General features: G+C 37.7%; 1 protein-coding gene across 6 annotated transcripts in view; it reads left to right on the top strand.

Moving 5' to 3' along the window:
• The window catches only part of ci (transcriptional activator cubitus interruptus), a 223,752-nt gene that overhangs the window by 191,886 nt on the left and 7,317 nt on the right, over positions 1-24,549 (top strand). For all 6 annotated transcript variants that reach the window (XM_022064112.2, XM_022064114.2, XM_022064113.2 and 3 more), the window contains 10 exons: positions 4,810-5,081; positions 14,894-14,995; positions 16,813-17,004; positions 17,462-17,670; positions 18,893-19,049; positions 19,705-19,877; positions 20,261-20,410; positions 21,258-21,422; positions 22,658-22,900; positions 23,851-24,015. In XM_022064112.2, coding sequence (XP_021919804.1) covers positions 4,810-5,081; positions 14,894-14,995; positions 16,813-17,004; positions 17,462-17,670; positions 18,893-19,049; positions 19,705-19,877; positions 20,261-20,410; positions 21,258-21,422; positions 22,658-22,900; positions 23,851-24,015 — 1,828 coding nt within the window. The remainder of the gene's footprint in view (positions 1-4,809; positions 5,082-14,893; positions 14,996-16,812; positions 17,005-17,461; positions 17,671-18,892; positions 19,050-19,704; positions 19,878-20,260; positions 20,411-21,257; positions 21,423-22,657; positions 22,901-23,850; positions 24,016-24,549) is intronic.

Below are 24,549 nucleotides of genomic sequence, written 5' to 3'. Positions count from 1 at the left end.
TTCTGACCCAACATGTCCATTTAATCAATACTGAAATATTCACATCCTACCTAAGATAAAGTATATCGCGTCTCCATTACAAAGATATACTAGTTAATATCGTTTCTTCAAGTTATATATATTGTAACATAGCTTCTGTAGACTTCGTATCAAAATTTAAATGATATCTAACCAGTTCCATGGAATAACCTTCTTCATATCCACAATCAGTCCTTATAATTCATAGTCATATTATCGACCAATCTACGCCTAGATCTGCCAAATGATCTCTTTCTGTCAGGTTTCGGATTCAAACTTTAACAGTACTTCTCATCTGTCCCACACGTGCTACATAATCTGCCCCAACTGGGATAAACGTTGATCAGATAAATTAATAACTCTTGATGGATATATTTTTAATAAGTTGATAATAAAACAACACTCGTGAAAATAGTAATTTGAGAAGTCCAAATTGTCTCTTCTGTGGTGTGATTAACATAAGGGAGAAAATTATAGTAGTTTTGAAACTGAAAAGAATAATCCATGAACGACACGCTGAGAAACGTGTATCGTACCTACTTTTTTACTCGCCGGAGTTTTGGTTCAGTTTGGATTGTCTGTAGTGTACTTCGCCCGTTTCTCTGGATTATTCTCCGTTCGAGATAACTTTGAGACCATAAATATGTCGACAGAATGTTCATGGAACACACAGTGTTTTGTGATATTGTGATCCCCTACATGCATGCCGTACTAGTTTGGTCTCTGCCAAGTCGTTGCGAAACACTGCATTTCCCATTTTGCGTTTAAATTTGGCTCTGCAAAATTTTAAAAAAGTTGCAACACATGCCGTGTTTAATGTTGGGTTTGGTATTACAATTTTAGCCTCTTTTCTGTTGTGTCTTATGCCTAGGTTTTCATAAACGTTATTTGATCGACAGTTTATACTTTTAACATTTCATAGTATCATTGTAAAAGTCTGAATTCTTGTGTCTTGTGGAACCAAAAATATCCATTCTGTTAAAGTTAATGTACATTTTAATTATTAGGAATTTTTCGATTTTTTAGAAGTTACGATATCTGTTTAAAACGCCACGTGGAAGAATCTGGCCGAAGTTAAAAGACGTTTTAAATATTACATATTCGATATTTTGCTTTGAAGCAGGAATTTTTTGTCATTAAAGCTCACACAGAACTATGGGTAAAATATAAATTGATGCCCGGAGTTGACTGTCTTCATGGTTCAGCGCGCCTAATGACATTTTAGACTAATTCATATGAATTAAAACTACAACACGAAATTGTTTTAATATATATCACTGAAATAAAGTACGTATATCACAATATAAACTATTCATAAAATGTATACAGTTTTTACCTACCAAAGAATCCAAGTTGTTAGTAATTTTGAGTTTATTTCTGGGGGCGGATTCATGTTATAAAACATAATTTTTCTGTCGTAAAGCTGTGTGTGTGTAGAACGTTTCTGGGATGTTCGCCAGAAACGGAACAGACATACCCACACATGCATGCGACTGTGTGGTGCATCAAACTGTCATCGGCATAATGCTGTAAGCACTGCTGTTATTTATTGACTCGTTCATGGACTTTGCACACGGAACAGCATTTGGTAGGATGAGATGATTATTGTTCTTTTATCTGCACTTTCAACATTCATTTCCAAAACAGAGACTTATAAAATATTATTTATTTATTTTCTTGCGGTTTATCTAAGGACACTGTCTGTATCTTAGACTAGCGTCGAATTGTGTTATTGGATGGTGATCTGTAAAGGGTACGAAAGAGTGTAGTCATGCCCTAATTTTAGGTTCCAATCCGACATTTGCCTAGGGCGACTGAGGAAAACTACAACAAACCTCAGTTTATCACGCATTTTGAGATCACTCTTCAGCAAAACAAGTTAGGATTATGTGCATAGCATAAGAGTTCTAGCACGTTCGCCAGAATTTGACCCGCAACTAACGTGACGTCAGGCGTTATGGGGCCAATGACATTTGCGTAGGCGGGGTGTTTGGCTGGGAGATGTTTTGTGGCTGGAGACAGTAGGAGTAATCGTTCCACGAGGAACAGTTGCTTCGACTTCTGCATGCATATCAACAATGTCCGTAATTATATTTTCTGATATAAGTGAAATCCGTGAGATTTAGAAGTTTATTAATTGCTGAACGTGAAATTTCAGATTCTCATGGCGGCAGATATGAAGATAACTTTTGTGGGATGTTACTCGTGAAATCTGAGGGAGTAAGAACTTGTGACATTCATGACAACAATTTCTTTTAATATAAATAACCTGCAACCTATTTATATTTGCATACGTCTGTTGTGAATCGTACTTTTTTCATAACATATATCAAAAGACAGCAATATTTAGATTCACCGCCGTGAAAACCTTAAATCCTACGATATATATCAAGTTATATGTACAATTTTAGTGAGCTCTTGAAAATTTTCCAGAAAAAATTGACTTCCTTAGCATTGTCATACACTGACCCCAGTCATTAAGCACGGATGTCACATCTCGAGGTTATATAGCCCTTAAATTTATCGCATGGGCAAGCATCTGTGTCTTATTGTTAACCTCTTGACTTCACTACTTCGCCGAATCCAACTCCCGCACTACTGAACGAGTTTAGTTTAAATTTGGCACTGAGCGGCGAACACCAATAATTGGCCGAAGAAATACATTTTGTTTTGTTTTGTTGTTCTGTTTTACACGGATCTGAAATATGACTTCATTCATCGATAACCAGAAAGATTTGGTACATTGCGTAAGATACAACCTAGATCTTATTAAATTCTATATCTTTTTTGAAACATAATTTTGTATTGTTTGAAAATAAATGTAGTATTAAAATTATTTGCTCTCAACTACAGGCCTATCTGTGCTAACCATAAACATGAACTGTGAATGATTTGGTTTAATTGCCTGCTGGTGCCATTTTCTTAATATGTCCAAGACATGCTCACTCCGGTGGTCTGTATTTGGGAACAGTTTACTGGACCAAACTGTGTTTTGCCTACGTCATTAGTTTGTTGGTAGGAGAACAAATGAATGTGCTGTGTAAATCATGGACATTACCTTAGACGGCGAGCTACAAATTACTGCCGATAGGAAATATTGATTGAAAAGAGACGCACAAGAAATGTTGTCTTTATATGTTCTGTATGTTTGTCGGAATCCAGAAACCCAAAATACAGACAGTATACGCGTTTATTTTCCTTCTACCAGCAAGCGATTTCCAAACAATTCGATAAATATTCCTACATTTTTCTCCCTATATTGGTGCGTAATTGACTTTCGCCATTTGTAGCCGTAGTCACAATCTCACGTACATATGGATAAGGCGTAACTAAATGAAATGTATATTCTCAAGCAGCAACCCAGAAGACTGCCATCTTCAGGATAAGCCCTTCCACAAATATAAATTATTGTGTAAAATGCAAATTTCCTCTTTGATTTCCTACTTTTCTGCTTCTTTCTGAATGAAAACTATTGGAATCGTTCCCGAACATGCGTCCTCATTTCACATTTAGTATCGCATTTCTTATAGCGATTCAGATGTAACATAGTTTTCATCTTAGTGAAAGCCAAAGATCAAAAAGCACGCATCTTATGTTAATCCCACTAGCCTCCTCACGTCCTTTTACAATTCGGTCGTATTCATCTTCAGCGTTTTCGTAGGCAAAGCACAAGAACTTAAAAAAATACTGCGTGTAAAGCATAAAAGTAGAAATGGTGGCATTATTGCGTTATTTCCTCTTGTCCAGATGCTGCACGTAGAAACTCAAAGTGTCTGTGTGTTATGAGCGCGAAAGTAAATTGTGTTGTCAAATGAAATTTGAACTCGCTACAAAGAACTTGCCACGGCTGCCTTGACGCCAGATGCGAGCTTGTTGAACTAATATTTAGTCATATCTCAGTTCCAGCCATCAGTAACAGATTATGAATGGGGATACGTCACAGTTGATTTGTATAATTCATTCAGAGAATATCTTGCTGGCAACGGATCAAATCTCCAGATAGTTATTTTTTCATATTTCATTATAATATTTCTTAGAACTGGCTGGCTTTATAACGCCAATGAGCATTCTGTTCTTTTAACTTGCAAAACTGTTATCGATTCCACAGCGGTCTAGGGATATGGCATCGAATTCATCCTTGTTAAACTGCGAAACTGTAAACGTGGCCTTCTTTTAGTAAAAGCACGTTGATGTAAGAGGAATACATTTACCACATTTGTTTATTTTTAAACAGTTTTATTTATGTCACTTAACTAATATTTTTCTCGATCTTACAACCATAGAGGCATATCCATCAGTGATTATTATTATTATTATTATTAATAATAATACATGTGGCACTTGCTAAAAACAATATGTATTCCGGAAATAGCTGTTGCCCTATGTACCTTAGGGACAAGGTCTGTCTCGGGTACATGGAAGTACATACCCCATAAAGTGGTGAATAGATGGGATAATAATAATAATAATAATAATAATAATTTATTTCAACGTGCTGACTGATCATCTACACGAGCCAATTCAGACAGCAAATTAAAATTAAACATAAAAAACAAGACAATACATGAAATAGACATATTAAAACATTCAAGTACGAAGTATGTAACAATGCTGATGGTAATAATAACAATAATAGCACTGCTATCGTTATTATAAGGACGTATTTAGACATAGCCCACTTAATTTTACCAGTGGTTGTTTATTCAGTGACGAGGCTCTGAAACCCGCGTCCTGCAACTTGTGTCTTGAAGTAACCTCAACCTCACAGAAGGCGTCTTTGATTTATTACAGGTTGGCAAGCAGTGGCTCGGCATCCAGCCTCTCGGAACTGCAGTTTCTGGCGGCGTCTCGGCGAGCCGCTGCCGCCGCTGCTGGGGCGGTGTTGCCCCCAGGAGCTGGCGGGGGTGCCGGGGCTACAGGGGGTGGCGTAGCTGTTCCACCACCACCACCACCACATCATCCCCCGGGCCCCGACTTTCACCCCGCGTACAGGCTCAATCCTTACATGGAGCATCTGTACTCCTCCCTCCAGCAGCATTCTAGTCCAGCCGCGTCCATCCACGGTCAGTAGCGCACAGTAATTAATTAACTTGTGATTGCACGTATGATATCGTGTTGGCCGTGTTACCCTGGGCTAACACTTTGAAAAACGAAAAATTAAAAAGTTTCTGTCTTACTTTCGTAGTTCAGTGGCGCTCCTTTCATTGGAACACAACATAATTGATCACATTGACTGCATCGTGATCCGACTCCAGTCAGCCAAGCGCTGTTAGCCATTTAGAAGAGGCTTACATCTAAAACGAGCGCCTGGCTGCCTACCTGGATAACGATGCATTTTATCTTATCGTTTCTCCTTTCCTCCAGTGCAAATGATACCACAGAATCACAGAAGCAAGGCACAAGACATTTTGTATGTAAGATTTGAGGTTTTCACAATGGTGAGTATGAAGATTTCTGTCTTCTGGGTTGCGCTGTGTAGTATGGGAAATGCCTCCGTCATCAGGGCGATGATTCATCGCCCTGATGACGGAGGCAGTATGACCTCTGAAACGTTGGTTAACATCGACCAGACTATACAGCGCAACAACCCAGAAGACAGAAATCTTCATACTAAGAATCGCCCTGATGACGGAGGCAGTATGGTCTCTGAAACGTTGCTAAACATCGACCAGACTACACAGCGCAACAACCCAGAAGACAGAAATCTTCACAAGACATTTTATTTATCGTTTTAAAAATGTGTTAGTCGGGCTAATACGATCAACACACCCAAATCTGTCATAATATCAGATTTATATACCTAGTTATGCAGAAAGATGAACTGTCGTCTTGAAAATACAAAGACCCACGTTAACGATTTTATTGGAGTCCGTGTTTCAGTTATTTAGACTGCAGCTTGCCATGAAAGACACTGGCGTTAATATAACACAAAGTAAATTGCTGAACTGTAAAACGCACACTATTAAAGAAACATGAATCTATAGAGTAATAGCCATTCCTGTTATTTTATACGAATTCGAGTATTCAACACTAACTAAAGAAGATGGATGGAAACGGCAGAATAATGAAGACAATAGAGAATTAAAACCGTGAAAGACAATTGCTAAAATATTTTGAAAAAGTACCAAAGACCGGATCCTGACAGAGTGATTCTTGATCTCGTGTTTAAACTAAGTGCCCGACAGATACGGAATGGGCAGTTTATTGTAATCGTGTAGCCAGAGGAGACCCAGAGCTTAATTAGTGACACTGATGATCACGAAAATTGTGGCGCACAGTCTATAAAGCATTCAATGAAATCGTGAATGCCTGTCACACTGGATATATCGCCTTCTCACATTACGGATGGAGAAAATGGATTCAACAATTCAATGGGAATATATTCAACAAGCAGTCTCATAGCCAAGAAGGGATCGTCCTCCAAATTGGGTTGGGGTTGGGCGTAAAGTTAAAAAAACCGTTTGCCACAAAACAACGCCCAAGACCAAAAATGAGTTGGGAGGTTAACACTAAGTAGCCTTGCCACACGTGGTGCAAAATTTGCACGCCTGTTTTTTTGAAAAACATTCGCAGGAAAGGGCAGTCGAATGGACCTGTTTCTTCATGTGGCCTGTTTTATATCCGCTCCGTATGTCAACGCGTCGCGTCGTATAGGATGTGCTTGATTTAGAACCTGCTCCATTTATCGCCAGAGTAGTGAATGAAGAACATGACCCGCATTCAGCGTGTAAAGTGATAATCCGGAAGTGATATGATTCTACTCTACTACATGTTTTGTTTCAAGCGTCTAGGGGCCGTCTCGTTTTCATTGTTTCGTAAGGACCAAGTAGAGTTACACGTGTTCCGGATAAGTTTCCAGCATCTCCGGATGTGCGGGATGTTACAAAGTAGGCTATAGAATTTTGCCTAGCCTATGGAAATATGTACCAAAATTTGCGCCCGAGTTGTTAGCACTCCCGCTTCATGCAAATCTCGATCCGGCGAGTGGTCTTCTGGCTGAGGTTTTGACCACGACAGCTTCTTTCCACTTTCCCAACCTATAAACTATTCTGTCACTCTACGCTTCACTGCCTGAGCCACTGACAGCGTTAAATAAACTATCTGTGTGGTAAGCAAGTGTTGGTAGGTTCGTTGGTGACTATTTGCTAAGGCGATTTGGGCCTTTTGGGATACTTCGTATTTATGAATGCGTGTGCTGTTTTAACCGTCGGCATGGAAATGCAGTTACGGAATTTTTGGCCTCATAATATAATATTTATGACAATTTATTCATTTAATCACGAGATCGTATTACTTAATTTTCACTTATATGCTGCTTTGTGGAAACGATGCACTGAACAACGGACTGTTCATTCATCCATGGCCTGCTGTGTACATGTGTTTATATACAACGCAGCAGAACAGATATTTACTGATGTTAACGCTTCGCTAACTAGACACAAGTAATTATTTTAATTTTTTTATATGCTGCATTGTTACACTTTTCAATAAAAGTGTGTTTTTCGAAGCATTAATTTATATTTTTACAGTTGTACTCAATGGTCAATTTTCTAGTTAATTAATAAAATGTCCAGTTTATTCCACGTTACTTTCAGCTTTGGTCATAATAAATTCACAAATCGTGACGCAGTAACTATATTAGTTTCATGATGTCTCTGTCGATATTTGAAGAAAGACAGGTGTGACTAAAAAATTAATTTGTAATATGTTAAGTGACTTAAAGGTAAAAAATGTGCAGGTATAGTTTAAATTACCACTTACCTGCTCACTGACATGTACAGGTAAGAAATCTTGCACATTACGTCGCATAAAATAATATCAGAACTAATAATAATAATAATAACAACAACAACAACAGTTAAATTCTACAAAATATATATTATGACAATGATATTGATCACCCATCTCGATCAAGTTTAGGTGTAGTAAGGTGTAGTACCGCCATATCGATTCTCCACAAACTTGAAAGAGATACAGGTTGGGCGTTGTAGGCGTAGGTGGAAGGATAATATTAAAATGGATAATAAAGAGGTACATTCTAACGCTGTGGACGTGATTTGTCTGTCTTGTGAACAAGACAAACAATTATCGGATTCCATAAAATGCTCAGAATTTGGCCAGATGAGCGACTGTCTCTCATTAAAGCTCTTGTTCCATGGTGATATGTGAAATAGAGCTGGAAGATGGTTTGCGTTGTTTCTGTAGTCCATCAGGCAAGTTATGAAATGGTACCTTGAAAAAGGCAGTATTCACGTTGTTCTTCGTCCCTCAGAAGTCCTTTTGTAGACTTTTTATATATTTTTTTATTCTACTGTACATGACGTCTGAATTGTGTTCAGTCTTAGCTGTTACTTAATGTGTGTTCTTACGCGCACTGAAAATAGTCCGTACGCATTCGCAAGATATGCATTTTCTGCCGTACGTGATTAAATATAAGCCAAATCTGACATCTGTCGTGCAGAAGCAGAAGAGATTGTAGTTCGGTGTAGAGACTTGACACATGAACTCAAATAGTTTCGTCGTGCTATTGTAATTCTCCAGAGCTCGCTTTTTGAGTTCCTCCTGCTCACAAGTGGACGGCGATCACGCTTTCCTCCCTCCGGTCTGTCAGACTTTGATTGAGGTACAAAGCGTCTCTGTCGGTCGCATTGGAAACTAGGTAAAGTAGATGTAACCGATACTTTTGTTTATTCATTTGCTAGTGTTTTTTTCCAAAACAAATGGGGAATAAATGGTTTGTGTAGTCGGTATGTTAGTTGATCACAAGGTATGGCGGTTGTCTGGAAATGCCGCTCCTCGAAGACAACCGTATCCAGCAACCGCAAAATCGCTTCATGCCTTGCGTGTTTGTAAATGGGGCTCTAAGGCAGTGGTTATCAACCGGTGTACCGCGAGCTTTTGCCAAGTGGACGGCGAGGGAGGCCTTGAATAGAACAATGTTCTGCACATTAAGACAGACGTAACACGTGTTGAAAAAAACTATCGGTGGCGATATATATATATTGTGTTTTTACGAATTCTAATTCATTATCCTGATTATGGAGACAGCATGGACCTCTGAAACGTTGGTGGACATCTATCAGACTACACAGCGCAACAACCCAGAAGACAAAAATCTTCAGACTCACTGCCGTGAAAACCCCAAATCCTACTTGAAGCTGCTTACTTATGATATGGGTGTTGTTTCGGTGGTTGGTCTTCGACTTTGTCAGAGGGTTGATTCAAAAATCTAATCTAAACACGATCTCCTTATTATCGGCGTCGTGATCCTCGACCGACCGACCGACGCACGAGCATATTTGAGCGTTATTTTTGGACTTAGGTTACTGCAAGCGACGACAGCTGATGAGGTTTTGATTGACGAGGCACAACGACATTTCGGATATGCGCCATCAAAATTTGTAGTGGTTTCTTCAGCATAAAATTAAATAACATACCTCGTTATAGAAATTTCCTAAATTTATTTCCCTGTATATTTATAAGAGCTTTCTTCTGATAGAAGACCATAGACGAAAGTTTTTTGGAGACAGAATGCTAAGAAAAGTGCTAGGATCTAATAAAGGACGTAAAAAAAGACTGAGAATTACGTTTGTCAGTGAACAAATCGTTCTGTTAACATAAGAATCATCAAATATAAGACTTGCACATGTGCATTATGAGACTTTTTATGGACGCCCTGGTCCATTGTTTTAAAAGTTTGTCACACAACTCCTGAACCATTCGGTGCAGATTATTTTAGACCTCTCGACTCGTTACCTAAAAATGCAGCTATTAAAACATACATAACCATAATTTTATTTTTGCTTTTTATGGCCGCAACATCTGCTTTCTCATCCTAAGGGACGGACGTATATCGAAGGTGAAGCAGAAAAAGTGCTGAGGAGAATTTGAACCTAGGAGAAAGAATACAATCGGAGGATGGAGGAAGTAGCATAATGAGGGAATCTGATTCGTTGACGGGTTAGCATTTTACGTGAGAGTTTTAGATGTTCGTCACGCTCTGAACAAATGCCGGTCTGTGCATGCGTCTTTTTCTATGTCGCCTTCTTCTTACGTGGCTGGAGGATCGTTAGACCGTCGGTGTACTCCAAAGAGCAGTCATTTCTAATGTGACTTATTGAAATCGTTGAAGGAATGTTTTGAATTCTGAGATCGTCTTAAGGATTGCATCTCTTCTTCAAATCGGTATGCAAATAGACGTCTTTAAACCTTAGCGTCGTCATATTATAGGAATAAGCTGATTGGCCTGGTGCGACACTGTCTTCTCCTTCTTAGAAAAGTAAGGTCTTTATCGCTTTGGAGAACAAAGACACAGAATTCGAGTTAAAAGTAACTGATAGTAATGATTAGCCATTGACTATTATGAGAAACGTCCGAAATGGGATTTGAAGATTTGAACCTAAGATGAGGGCACACGGTTCGTCGTATTTCTATCATTCTAAAATTCACATACAACTGCCCGGCAATATAAAAACTTAACTTTTGACTGATTTATTTATTTATTTATTTACTTGTCATCTTTCTTCTAAAAGGCCAGAGAAGATTTTTATTCTTAGTTGAAGAAACGTGTTACGCCAATGAACTCGAAGTAAGATCCCAGCTTTGAGGGTAAGTCAAAAAGTTAAGCCAAAACTATTTTGGGGGAAGGGTCAAATGTTTGTGGAATGGGTAATACAGTCCCTTTAGCTGAGAAGCAGGCGTTATTCTGGCTGGGCCCGTCGTCTTGTGCTGCTGCAGTGTATAAAAATAAACAAGAAAGCTCATTCAGAAAACTCATTTCCTTTAGTGCGGTCTCATAAGATGAAAGGAAGAGCGGACTGAAAGTTGGCCTGGAACGTCAGAAGGAGACGCATGGTGACTTTGTGGTCGCAGACTAAAATATATAATCAATTTCTACCATTTATTAGTCGTTTTGCCGATTTTCATACATGTCTGTCAATTTCTGTTGTTCTCTTTTTTGATCTTCAAAAAACTAATTATTGTATATACTTTGGGTTTATTCAGCGACTCTCTCAGTAGCTCGGAATATACCACATCAAACAATAGAATGCATTAATTAGAAAGGATGAGAAGAATCAGTCGTGGCTCATTTTAAGTCGTTATCCCGGCATTTGTGTGGAGGGACTGAATAAAACCGGGTCAGCCGGTCTCCTAGGTGATCTTTTGTAAATTAGTACAGCTTACTTTGTTTGCAACCCTGTTTATTTTCAGGCGAGTAGCAGATACTGAGGTATCAACATGATCTGTAGAAATATCGCCTTCATCTCCCTAAATCAACATAGGTCGGATATATTGCATAGATATTTGTCACGTGCTCCGTTATACATGGCAAATACTTCAAATAAGAAGTCTGCATGAACTATAGTAACCCACACTCTCTGTACTGGACCCATAACTTGAGCAATAAGCCTTTGTTTGCGACATGTAACTGCCCAGAAACTGAATCATATTGGCCTACATGCAGCCACGCACACACACACTCGTCTAAGAACGCATTCATGACAAAAGCTTAGGTATCTTCTACCTCCTACATCACACTCGTACGACAGTTGAATTGGTTTGTAAATATCAAGTCTCACTTGCCCTCACAATCAAACAATTAAAATAGTCCCGATTTTCGAAATTTTCAAAGGGTGCAACTGTAAATTAATCTACGAGGGAGTGTTTAATATTCACTTATAATCCTCTCCTTACACACTTAAATATATTTGTTTATAAATTTAAGGAACGTGATATGATAGTAAACAACTATGGTTCTTTCACCCCCAGTTTCGGAATACCAAATGAAAACATAACCTCACTCAATGGTTTGACAGAAATTCTCATTTAAATCTCGCTTATTTGTTACAGCAACTCAATCATGCAGACAAAAAGAGAGAGAGAAGTTAATGAGACTCCACTCAAGATGATGTTTTGTTTGTCTAACCTTCGTAATTGCTGCCTGGAGCTTCGAGTATGATGTTTGTAGACTGAGTAGTAAGTCAGTGATGTAGAAAATGACTTTATCTGCGCTGCTCATCAACACACTGTCTAGATAATGAACGGTTTGTTTTAAAATTTCCCCTTTCCTTCGATCTACCTTTACTCTTTCTTTTTATTCAACCTCGTTCTTCTTCTTCTTTCGTAATTCACCCGCCTCCATAGTCGCCCTTTGGAAACCAAAATAATAATTAAAATGTCTTGAGATGGTTGCTATGCAACGAGCGTAGAAAAAGCCCCCACCCCCTCCTTCTCTCTCTCTCTCTCTCTCTCTCTCTCTCTCTCTCTCTCTCTCTCTCTCTCTCTCTCTCTCTGATTCATCTGATTGCTGGTCCAGGGTCGGCTGAGTTTCGACAAGCAAAGCCCCTGTCTGTGTTTCCGTGACGTTGCACGTTTTGGCTGTAGGAATGTTGGTTGGTTGCTGCGTTGGGTTAGGGACTTAACTTCGCTAGTGAAGCAGTTGGGAATTTTTATTTTATTTTTATTATTCCTTTCCTTTAATCATCTCCATGGAGGAAGCGATGGAGTGTCACAAATTAACAGTTTCTTTGCAGTTTATGTAGAGCCTTCAGTTTTTTTGTATGCATGGTGGATATAGAGTGACTGTGATTGTGAATTTGAAATCAACGGAGAAAGAATATGTTTCTATTTTGTTAAAATTGTATTAAGCATGCGTATTAAAAACGAAAAGGTATTTATGAATATGTATCGGATAAAAAGTCCTGACGTTTCTAACGAATGAACTTTCGAAACCAAGGACTATCCATAGCTTAAGATCTCTTACGTTGTCGATACTTTTTTCTGTCAACCAAAAATTACATTTTACGACACAATTAATACCATTACGGAGAAATAAGATAATGTCTTAGTTGCCATGTATAAATTTCACGGATAATTTTTTATATTTTATCAACTCCTATTATAATTTGTTCTGCGGAGAAATTGAAATTAAGTTCTGACGGTGGCGACTGTGGTATCATGAAATGCAAACGAGGATATGGTAGGTTCTGGCGGAGTCTGCGTTTGGTGTTAAGTCTTAAGTCTGATGTCAGGCAGTCGGTTTTGTGTTGGTACGCATGTCAGGGAAGACGTTTTCATATTTAATTTAGTTGAAAAATGAATGTTGTAAATGTACTTCCAATCCAATTCGCAAATGTAATGCTGCAATAAATTGTAGTACTGTTACCTGTCTTACATAAGAATGGATGGGCACCAAAACCGAAATGAAAGAAAAGACAAAATAGGGTTTTCTTGACTCTGCCAATAATCGGACTTAGATCGTTCTGTCATTAACTTACCGACGGAACAAAGAGACGACTGTGTAAATAAAGCTTATGCATTTGTAATGTTTCTCTTAATGCAGAGCAGCAAGACTGGCTTTAATAATTCTTGAAAATAAAACAGATTTTCCTTACTGCTGCAACCTCCATGACTATGTTTCTTTATTCTGTGTTGTCGTTGTTTAGGAAGGAAAAGTGGGGAAAGGGGAGGTCCATAGAGCATGGGATCCTGGTTTTGTAGACAAACGAAGATCGTGAGTGAGGGGGGGGGGTTTCTGTGGTGTAATCAGAACTAATGACAGCTATCTTCAGCGCCGATTAAACACATCACCGTTTCAAAGTAAACGACGAGGGTGTGCTGGCCGAAAGAGGGGATATATGCAAGTGAGAAGTAAATGTCATTGCTTAATTCTGTGATGGCCATACAACAAAAACAGCATAATCCAAGCATGAAAATGGAAATTAGGTTCTGCTGCCACATATCACTTATAACATTCTTATAACGCTGAAGAACCTGGATGCTTTCATATTATATAGCCTTATTCAGAGTTGAGACTCTGCAAACAGATTTCCAAGACGTTCTGTACGATTTTATCTTCACATCATTTCGTTCAGCTGCTAGAATGATGTGGTGTCAATGATTACGACAAGTGCGAAGATAAGAGACGTCATAATAAAATGTACATCTACCATTTATCATGTGGAGAGAACAGATGTATAACCCGGCAGTCTGTGATTTTATGATATAAAACTCCAACTAACAACACGGTAGGCCTCCTTGAGAAAGTGACAGTCGCTCAGCTGGTCAATAAATTTCGCTACTTTTTTCCGAATCTCTGCCAGAAATTTCATTGCAATGTTCAGAACAGAACGCCACTGAACCATATCCTGAGCCAGCTGCATCCAATCCATTTCCATACACTTAATGGTCCCTTCAGATCCATTTTAATTGTATTCTCCTAAGTAGCATCTCTCCTAAAGGATCTGTGATCAGAATTTTTTAATATAAACCCTGAAATTACTACCTTGTTTGACGATTGAAAAATTATTGCTACCATGTTATGCTAACACCACCACAGTTTGTTTAAGGTTAGTCGTAAAATGTGAAATTCGAAAATGTCTTCTGGGATGTAGCGCCGTGGTAGAAGTTTACCGACGTTTCAGAGATCCTTGCTGCCTCCATCATCAGAGCGATGGACCTCTGAAACGTTGGTAAACTTCTACCAGACTACACGGCGCTACAACCCAGAATACACCCATCTTCTTAATTAATACTCGCCACGATGCACCAAGACATACAGGCTTTAATGAATCCACTATGCAAAATAATTTGTTATAAATTGTCAATTAAATCCGTAACCGCCGCTATGATATATACCGCCTTATCTAAGATCTAATTGCATCAGACAGGATATATCATGCCATCTATGAAATAGAAACGAAAGTACCTCCATTCGTTTCGATGTGGAATCTCGCAACGCCCGATGGCAGTCGAAAAGATTAACGTAATTTCAAATTAAGTTTGTGCGCTTATGCCATAAAAGTAATATTTTGCTATAAACCGCGTTTGTAGTGTATAACTAGAATTTTATAATGACTCATATATCTGTGCACAGGTTTGGGCCTCCCACCGGACTATTTGGGTTCACGTGCCCTTACTGAACTGCAGCCTCCGGCTTCTACAATCGGCAGTTCAGAGTTTCCTTTCTCTATAGACGGTAAGTATCGATCAGTCTATTTCATGAAATATCTATAAAATAACCGGAAATCGACTGGGGTTGTGTAAGGCTAATAAGGTCCTGAGATAGGGACTAGATTTATCGATTGGGCCCAATGGAGTAGGGCTATACCCGAGGACAGAGATTCTAGTCTCCGAAACGTCGTGTTTCAACAGAAAATCAAGACGATGGATGATGTCCAGAAAGTTCGTTGTTTTAGAAACAAACCATCGTCACAAACCTTCAGATTTAGTTTAATAAGAGAGATTTCTTGAAAATTACTGAAATTAGTTGGAATGAATATAATAATATTAATACATTCTACCATTCATAATTTTATCAGTACCCGACCTTTTATATATCTTATAATCATTACTTAAGTGACTGTAACTTTTGCCGGAAACACTTCACGACATAAAAAGTCGTTGAAGTACCAGTATCTGGGACGTTTCTTGTTATGGGACACATTAACGAGTAACTGTTTGTTTAGGTTTTACAGTCAGTTTGCTTTTATAATTAATCGACACCTAAATTAAGTTTTAACACCGAGTTTTAATAAAGGCATGTACAAATTTGACGTCGTGTTTTATCAGTTGGTAGACGCGATAGCCAAACACGTCACGTTTTAAAGCTTGGCTTCACCTTCAGTGCCTGAAGCTGTTAGAAGCACTCTTAGGTACTTGTAAGTTTTGCAGAAACACGCATTAATCATTTTTAACATACGCAGGCAAGAATAATGCTGTTGATTTTGCAATGAGCATAACTTATTTGCTAATTCCTTAATATAAATAAAGATGTGTAGTACGCAAGCTACTGATCACGTAAATGAAAATTGCAAAATGTAAATGAAGTTGCAACGCATATGCTTAAGAACATATAAATGTATTTACTGAAGACATGAGACAGGAACAAGTCCCAGGGGGACTTGAGCCCGAGTCCGCCTCGTATGTTGGTGTGTACAACATCAATATAACATGTCCTTCATCTGTGCATCCATCAGCTTCAGTGATTGTATCCCATTATCACTGAGTGTATCGACGAGAGTTTTATGCTTAATGAAACGCATGGCCAAGCATTGGGGAACGTAAAAGATTTTCAACGACTTTTAGCAGTTAATAGTCACGCTGTTAGAAAAAAGAATTTGCAGAAAGTCTTTATACTGAGACATTTGTTATGTTTGCACATCTCTGTTAAAATGATGGCGAATAAACGAATAAATCGAGGATGCGCTACAATTAAATGTCTAGTTAAAAAACTTTATAAATTTTGAAATGAACCAGCTGCAGCGTGATTAAGCATTAAAAATGTAAATTGGAAAAACAAAATTGAAGCGTGCTCCAATATAATGTGCTTCGTATCATATCCGCAGCTTTGTTAATTTCAGACTTCTCATTTCTTCAATTTCGGACCTAATTGTGATTGACTCCATAAATTTGACTATTTTCATTTATATGTCATAAGAGCATTAATATCCTTCATAACCTTGTGTTCACAAACATGTTCTCAAAACATCGTTGATTCTGAAGTTTTCCCTTAGGACGAGAGACCAAGTTACACCCCCATATAAAACAACATACACGCATACATTTTATTACAGTCTTTTATCTTTTAAGCGTATGAGCACCTGTATTCGCTGATAACGGTGTTTCAGAAAATTTACTTTTCGTAGCCCTCAGACCGAATTTTGATGCGACTAAAGTTTTTGTTGTAATCTTAAGTCCTTCCAAGAGAATGTTCAGTACGTTTCCGCTTTAACCTTACAGTTGTCATAATTTCGTAAGACTTCTGTCAAACCCAGCCGATCTTTCTGTTTTCAGCGAGTTCCCGGCTGACAAGTCCTCGACCCAGCAGCTTGAGGCAGAGCCGGAAAAGGGCTCTGTCGTCGTCGCCATATTCGGACTCATTCGACATCAACTCGATGATCCGCTTCTCTCCGAACTCTCTGGTGTCGATAGTAAACGGATCTCGAAGCTCCAGTGCCAGCGGTTCTTACGGTCATCTTTCGGCAGGTAATTCGTGAAGATGTAAAGATGATCTACAAGGTGCTTTAATAATAACAAGTACACAACATTAATAAGTTACCATTATGCCACACTGACATTGATTTATAAACAGAATCTCGTGTTAGAAGATCACAAGAACAATATACAAATTGTTCTAATTGTGCTAACAACAGTAGTTGATTTGGAGTGCAATGGGTGAAAAGTGTTCCTCTGAAGGAAGTATATAATAGTTATTTGATAGATATTCATGTTTTAAACAATTCCATCAACATTTAATCAGTAATTTCTAGATGTTTTTTTTTAAATTTCTATAAGGGTGAATATGATTTGCAGACTGAATTAATTGCGTCAGTTTAAAAAGCATCCCGATGTTAAAAATTGAGCTTTATCGTTGTTTCTTGCTATTGCATATTTGAGAAGTTACACTAGTAAAAGAGAAATTAAAATGTATTTTGGTTTTTAGGGGCAATCAGTCCAGCGCTGGGGATGCACCCAGGCATGGCACCCCATCTGCAGCAGCTTCAAGCACATCTCCTGAGAACAGCAGCAGGGAGCCTGCTGCCTCCACTGCCACCTCATCCTCAAGCACAAACACAGGCTCCAGGAGGGCTCTTCTCTCTACCTCATCATCCGTTGCAGCCTTCCACAGGACATTCCATATCAAAAACAGAGGTGACTTATAAGTTGAATCGTTGTTGTGATCTAACTTACAACATCAGTTAATATTTATGATTTGAGATTTTCACAACAGTGAGTATGAAGATTCCTGTCTTCTGGGTTGTTGCGCCGTGTAGTATGGTAGATGTTTACCAACGTTTCTCAGGTCATACTGCCTCCATCATCAGGGCGATTCTTAGTATGAAGATTTCTGTCTTCTGGGTTGTTGTGCTGTGTAGTCTGGTCGATGTTTACCAACGTTTCTGAGGTCATACTGCCTCCGTCATCAGGGCGATGAGTATGAAGATTTCTGTCTTCTGGGTTGTTGCACTGTGTAGTCTGGTCGATGTTAACCAACGTTTCAGAGGTCATACTGCTTCCGTCATCAGGGCGCGTTGGTAAACATCTACCATACTACACAGTGCAACAACCCAGAAGACAGAAATCTTCAGTTGATATTGTTTGCTGTTAAACAATTACAAATATTTATTTAGTTTGGTAAGAGAAACCTCACTTACACCTGCTTTAAAAAATAAACTTTGTATAACCCTGTTTGGAATGAGAAAACTGTATATGCTTAACAAAACTGATTTAAATGAGTGCCTACAATCCTAAATTTGTTTGAAATCAATATTTAGTTAGGTTGATATTGACAGCCAAACACCTCTAGGATCTAAGAATTTATTTTCAGTTACATAATACCTTTGTTATCTTTTGTATCTTAAATCATTTGCCCAAATAATGGAAATGCAAATCAGTGACACTTTAGCACTGAATTCTTAATTTATGTACTTTTATATATTATTTCTATTCATGGGTTACTTTCAACGATGTTTCTACAAGGTAATGCACATGCTCGAAACATTGTCAATGGAACTAATAAAACAAAAAAGATTTCTTTGTAAACAGTGATACACACACACACACACACACACACACACAAAATGTGAGAAGGCAAATCTACAAACAAAAGAGTAAAAAGAAAATGCTGAAATATTCAAGAAATTTGTTTTTCATATCAAGTATTAGGCCTTGAGTTAAGTCTGATGGACATTTTCTATATGTACTAAAGTATGCATATTTATATTTTATGGTATTTTATAACCAGTTATCAATTTATCGCTGTCTTAAAATCATTGTCTCCATTCTTGTTATTTTTGTAGAGGCAGTCTCAGTTTACGTAAATTTATAATTATCTGTAATGAAGGCTAAACCATGACATTACTGTATGTGGCAGCGGTTGTCGGGAGACGCGTGCAAGAAGCTGGATTCCTCTGTCTCTAGTAGCGTGGTGGAGGCAGACACAAGTGCTGCAGGTGGGGGACCTCTGAACCAGAAGAAAGCAAGGATAAAGAGGGAACCTGTTGCTGCTAATGTTAATCCCACAAGTGCAGGTAAACTGTCCGTAGTTCATGCGCCGATATTCACGATATGTGGGCGTTAATGTACGTTCACATCTTTTTTCTTTCATTTTATTCATTGATGTTTCCATTTTGTAGTGGGTTATCCTGTTGGCAGGTGATACTTTGCTAACCTGTCTCGACTATATAGATATTTTCATGTTATGATATGTTTGCTGTCAGTGATGCCACCCATCCTTCTATGAGAGCAAATACACTTGTGGAGGTTTTCAAATAATGCGGTAGCACTGATTGACTGGTATTGTTTGGGAATAGTATATATTGAGCTCAAATTTTAAAAAGTCTTCTCAAATTTGTGAAGTTCATTAAATATGTGTGTATAAGGTTAATCTAATGCATTCTAATGCGTGTAGGTGCAAGGATTAAGTAAGAATATGTTAAAGGTAAAGAATAAGAAATTTTACTACTTCAGTACAGCTATTTTAAAAAGAAAATCTTCAAAAAGAAAAGGTTCTTAGCTGCTATATGTATTCAAATGTCTGATATTGTGGTATCCGACACACTCATTTATTTTTACATACTTATTCAGAAAGCCAGCATCGACAGACAAATGAAAAGAGAAGATATTCCTTACATAGAGTTCTGGACTATACTGCTAACTGTATATATTTATATTTTGAACATACAGTTGCAGGACCTGTGATTGGAGGACTTGGTTCTGACTGCAGTAGCAGTAAATGCTCTCCAGGTGGTGCTGATTCTGGAGAGACCCTCAAAGATGAACCTGGAGATTTCATCGAAACAAACTGCCATTGGCGTGAATGTGGTCTTGAATTTCCTACACAGGATGATCTCGTAAAGGTAATCATTCGTTTTACATTACTAATGTCATTTTAGTATTTTCTAAGAAGATTAATTTTAATTGGGACAAGTCAGTCAGTATAGTGATTGGCAACAGGCTGAATGAATGGTTTTTGATTTTCTGGCAAGGAAGGGATACAAGTTTTCTCTTCACTGTCATGTCCAAATCAGTTCTCGGGTTCTCCAGCCTTATATCCATTGTCTACCACTAGCGCTTCAACCAGAGTTAAAGTGGCTGAGGTTAAAAGTGCACAGTTGGACCTTTATTCCATATATGTCATCATGGGGCAGAGCTTAATAAAGTACAGTAAATTTTTTCTTACACAGAAAAAATGTATTTATGGAATGTACAGTTACATTTGTTTTATCTCGTCTTTCCACAGCACATCAACAATGACCACATTCACGCAAACAAAAAGTCATTCGTTTGCCGGTGGGAGGATTGTTCACGAGATGAGAAGCCATTTAAAGCTCAGTACATGCTTGTGGTGCACATGCGGCGCCATACTGGGGAGAAGCCTCATAAGTGTACAGTAAGTTAGAGAGGTTATGTCAGTTGGTAATAGCAGTGAAGAAATTTGAAATACTTTCATGTAGTTTTAACAATGCAGACAGGTGTTACCTTGTCTGGGAACTATAATGTGCTCATGTGGAAGTGCTTGCCTGTCCTACATGGCTACAAATATGGATTCCAGAGTGATGGGATGAGGAGGTGTGAGGGTATGGGGATTCGAGGCAATCATGTAGGGTGGCCCAAACTTTAATCTGTGCCTTGGCCTCCAGATACATCACTACTAATGGTTTTGGATCTCATGTAATAAGTGAAGCATTAAGTAACCAGGTGGTGTACTTTGATGTATATTTCTTTAATATTCTGAAATGTTCTGATTATAATTTTGTTTTAATTTTCAGTTTGTAGGATCTTCATTCTGAATTGTGCATAAACTAGGAAAATAAGATGGTCACAATTATGTAGTACATAATAATAAGCATAATTATACCATAAAAACAACTTAGATAATATTTTTATTGTTCTGTTTTAACATCCTTTCAAATTTACAGGCATATATTATTTTAATTAACAAATATTGAATCATTCCTATTTATTACTTGAGTTCAGAACATCCACATAAACATCATATGTTTTTGTTATAATATTTTATGTATTTATTTATATTGTGTCAGAGGGATGATGCAAGAGACTGGGAGGAAATAAATCAGGTTTAGGTATATTTCTGAGTCCTGACTGACAACTGAAAACTCAAAATATTTTTCTTTTGGTGGTCTACTTCCCATGAAGAGAGTCTCTAATGACTAATATCCCTTTCTGTATATTGTGTAAGTATAGTAAATTATGCACTTGCGTAATATGTGTTTCAGTTTGAAGGGTGCTACAAGGCTTACTCAAGGCTAGAGAATCTCAAAACACATCTGCGATCCCACACTGGAGAGAAACCATACATGTGTGAATACCCTGGCTGTAGTAAGGCTTTCAGCAATGCATCAGATCGTGCAAAACATCAAAATCGCACCCACTCAAATGAGGTACATGCTCCATTGTTACTGTGTACAGTGAAAAAAAAATAGAGTAACAATAAAGATAAATTTTCCCTTTTCTTACTCTAAAACTTTACTTCTGATATTTGTTCATCTTCTGTTTCCAAGCTGTAAATGGGATCGTCTTCCATGAAAAATAAAGAAGGTAAGTTCCTAGAACATGATATGTAATTGAACTACGTTTCATTTCCACTGTCTTTCTGTTGAAGAAATGAAGAGTGGAACTCTAAAATATATCACATCAGCAGTCTGTATATTTATTTTATAGATTCCTTACACCACAGAATTCTCACTCTAGATTCAATTCGTCAACTCATCCCTTGTATATTTCTCATTATTTTTTGTATCCTCACTTTGATTTTCACTCATCAAGTTGCAACACGGCAATGATATATTGGACAATGCAGATAACTAATACTATGGTAGCAGAACCCAAAGGTTCAACACCATTAATCCCAGTGTTGAAGATTTTTCAGTGATCTATTTATACACTGTTTCAGGGTCCAAAATTAAGTGGCAGTAGTGATACACTTACAACAACAATTTGTGTGACCATCGTGTTATTACAGATTATAGGAAATTGTAATATATGAGTTCTTTTGGTCTTCAGTGGTAAAATGTCCATACCAAAATTTTATCAAAATTCATCCTATGGTTTTAGGTTGTAAAATGCAGGGAGATACACAGATGGACAAATACTATTGGCCCTCTATGCATTTACTTTGTGCATATTGTGCAAAGAATGTAAGATAATTATGAGATATTGTGTATAGTGTTTCAGGGAACTATTAACTCATTTTAGAATCTGATAAAATATTGCTTTAGTGTCTAGTGTTGGACCATTGTTCTAATCTGACAAATATAAGAGGTTTTCCTAAGAAGATAGGCCTAGTTTTTGGAGTTGACTTGTGTTTAACCAGAAACACAGGAACATCTATCTACACAGCTATCCCTATTTTATTCCATATCTATTCCTTCACTACATTCACTATATGTTTTGGTCTACAAAGGATCATCTTCAGGTGGCACCATTTTGTATTCACTGTATGTCACAACTGTTTTATATATTAAAATTGGCTATATTTATTTTGGTTATTAATTAGGACTAATATTCAGAATGCATGAATATGAGAATGACATGTATTCTTCTGCAGATTGTCTCCTTCTGTGGGACACTTGGGATTGGGATTGTCATTTTGTATCTCATTGTTTCTTTCTCACAGAAACCATATGTATGCAAAGCTCCTGGTTGCACAAAGAGGTACACAGACCCCAGCTCTCTCAGGAAGCATGTAAAAACTGTGCATGGCCCAGAGTTTTATGCCAACAAAAAGCACAAGGGTCCAGGTGATGGGACTGAGGATGGCTCTAGTGGAACTGGTGGCTTACTGGACAGCAGTCCTCACAGTGAGGAGATGATGAGTGGCAAGACCGCCAGTTTGTCTAGTCCAAGCGTCAAGTCCGAGGTGATCAGCTATATCCTGTACTTTATTAGAAAAATATAAATATCTCAAAGTCCAGGCAGATTTCATTTGTCTCAATGCAAACACATTATAATTGCTTGCATATAATATAAGCACAGTTGTATGTCATGAATGGCAGGAGGAGAAGGGAACAAAAAGACTATAAATGAAACGTAATACCATGATTCTATGTTATGAACAATTTCATACGTCATGTTTTACTTGTTGCACTTTGCATTTCTATTGCACATAGAGAAAGCATCTGTTATGCTTCTTTGTTTGTGACTACTAAACTAAAGAGAAATGATGGAAAGTTCTCCATATGGTGCCATTTATACACCACGAGCATAAAGTCCCTGTGCATATATCTTTCTAAAGATAAAACCACCTACATTTTAATACAAACTTTTCAATATTAGTGAAGATGGTTTATGTGATGTACAGTAACCTTCATCACCGCCTTTACAAAACTTACCTTCAATTTCCCTTGCTACTGGTTGTTTCCAATAGGATGTAGTTATTGCACATGAAGATTTTGTCTCCAGATCATTAATGTATGATGGTTTTAGTAAAAGAATAATTTCAGATGTGCAGTATACGTTGGCAATTCTCAATCTTAATCTTCATAAATATTATTGAAACCATTCCAACATAACCTATAACTTTGGCAAGTAAATAATTTAATTTAAAATTCTATCTACGATAAAAATATGAACACAGGAACTTCATGCTTATTCTCATGTGACACCATATCAGTGTATGTATTTTCAAATATGTTCTATGGTTTCATTTAAATAGGCTTATACAGCCTCAAAGTAAAGATCTGAATGTTGTATCAAGATTGAGGAATGCAAACTTGAAGGGGTTACTGTGGAATCTGCATTACCTTATGACAACAAAGTGCAAAATTGTCATCAGTGACAGTTCATCTAATGAATATACTCAATTCTCAGGAGGCCAGTTCACCTGCTCAACAAGGCAGTCCTCTCAGTGTCACTCAGCATGCTAACAATGGTTTGGATGAGCCAGTCAGTGACTCCAATGTCAGCACAACCAATCATGCTCTAGCAGCTGTGGAGGCAGGAGAAGAATGGGTAGATGAGGGTGAAGAACTTAAGGTATTGTATATGATGCCCATTACCCAAGACTACCACTATGGTTACCATATTCCCTAAATCTGCTAAAATTTAGGGGAATTGTTTGCTACTTTTCAATTATATTCTGAGTCTATGAAAAGGAACTACTTTGATGACAAATTTCCTCTAGCTAAGTAGCAGATGATAAGAATGTATATGGTGCTAAGTATAAGAGAGTCCTTATAGATTTTATTAAATGTGTCCATATCTCTTTTATGCAGAAAGAACTTTTACTGTGCCTCATCTTAAATCTTATTTTTCTAAATTTTTGTGTGAAGTATGAATTATTCACTTGTCATTTCTCAGTGTTGTGTATGAATTCTTTTGATATTTTATAGTGTGTGGGTATGAGATACAGTGTACAGGTATTCAAGATTGCTGTCTTCTGGGTTGTTGTGTCGTGCAGTCTGGTATTCCTCAAATTCTACATATTTAAGTTCAGATGGAACCCCGTAACAATCTAATTTGTTAGTGTTTGACCACTACAGCTTAGTAAATAATGTGATTAGCTACAAG

This window comes from Zootermopsis nevadensis, unplaced genomic scaffold, assembly GCF_977971745.1.
Source record: "Zootermopsis nevadensis isolate Lab colony 2312 unplaced genomic scaffold, Znev_1.0 Znev_ptg000001l, whole genome shotgun sequence".
NCBI lineage: Eukaryota > Metazoa > Arthropoda > Insecta > Blattodea > Termopsidae > Zootermopsis > Zootermopsis nevadensis.
Note: the sequence above shows the minus strand (reverse complement) of the source record. Positions and strands in the feature narration are given on the sequence as shown.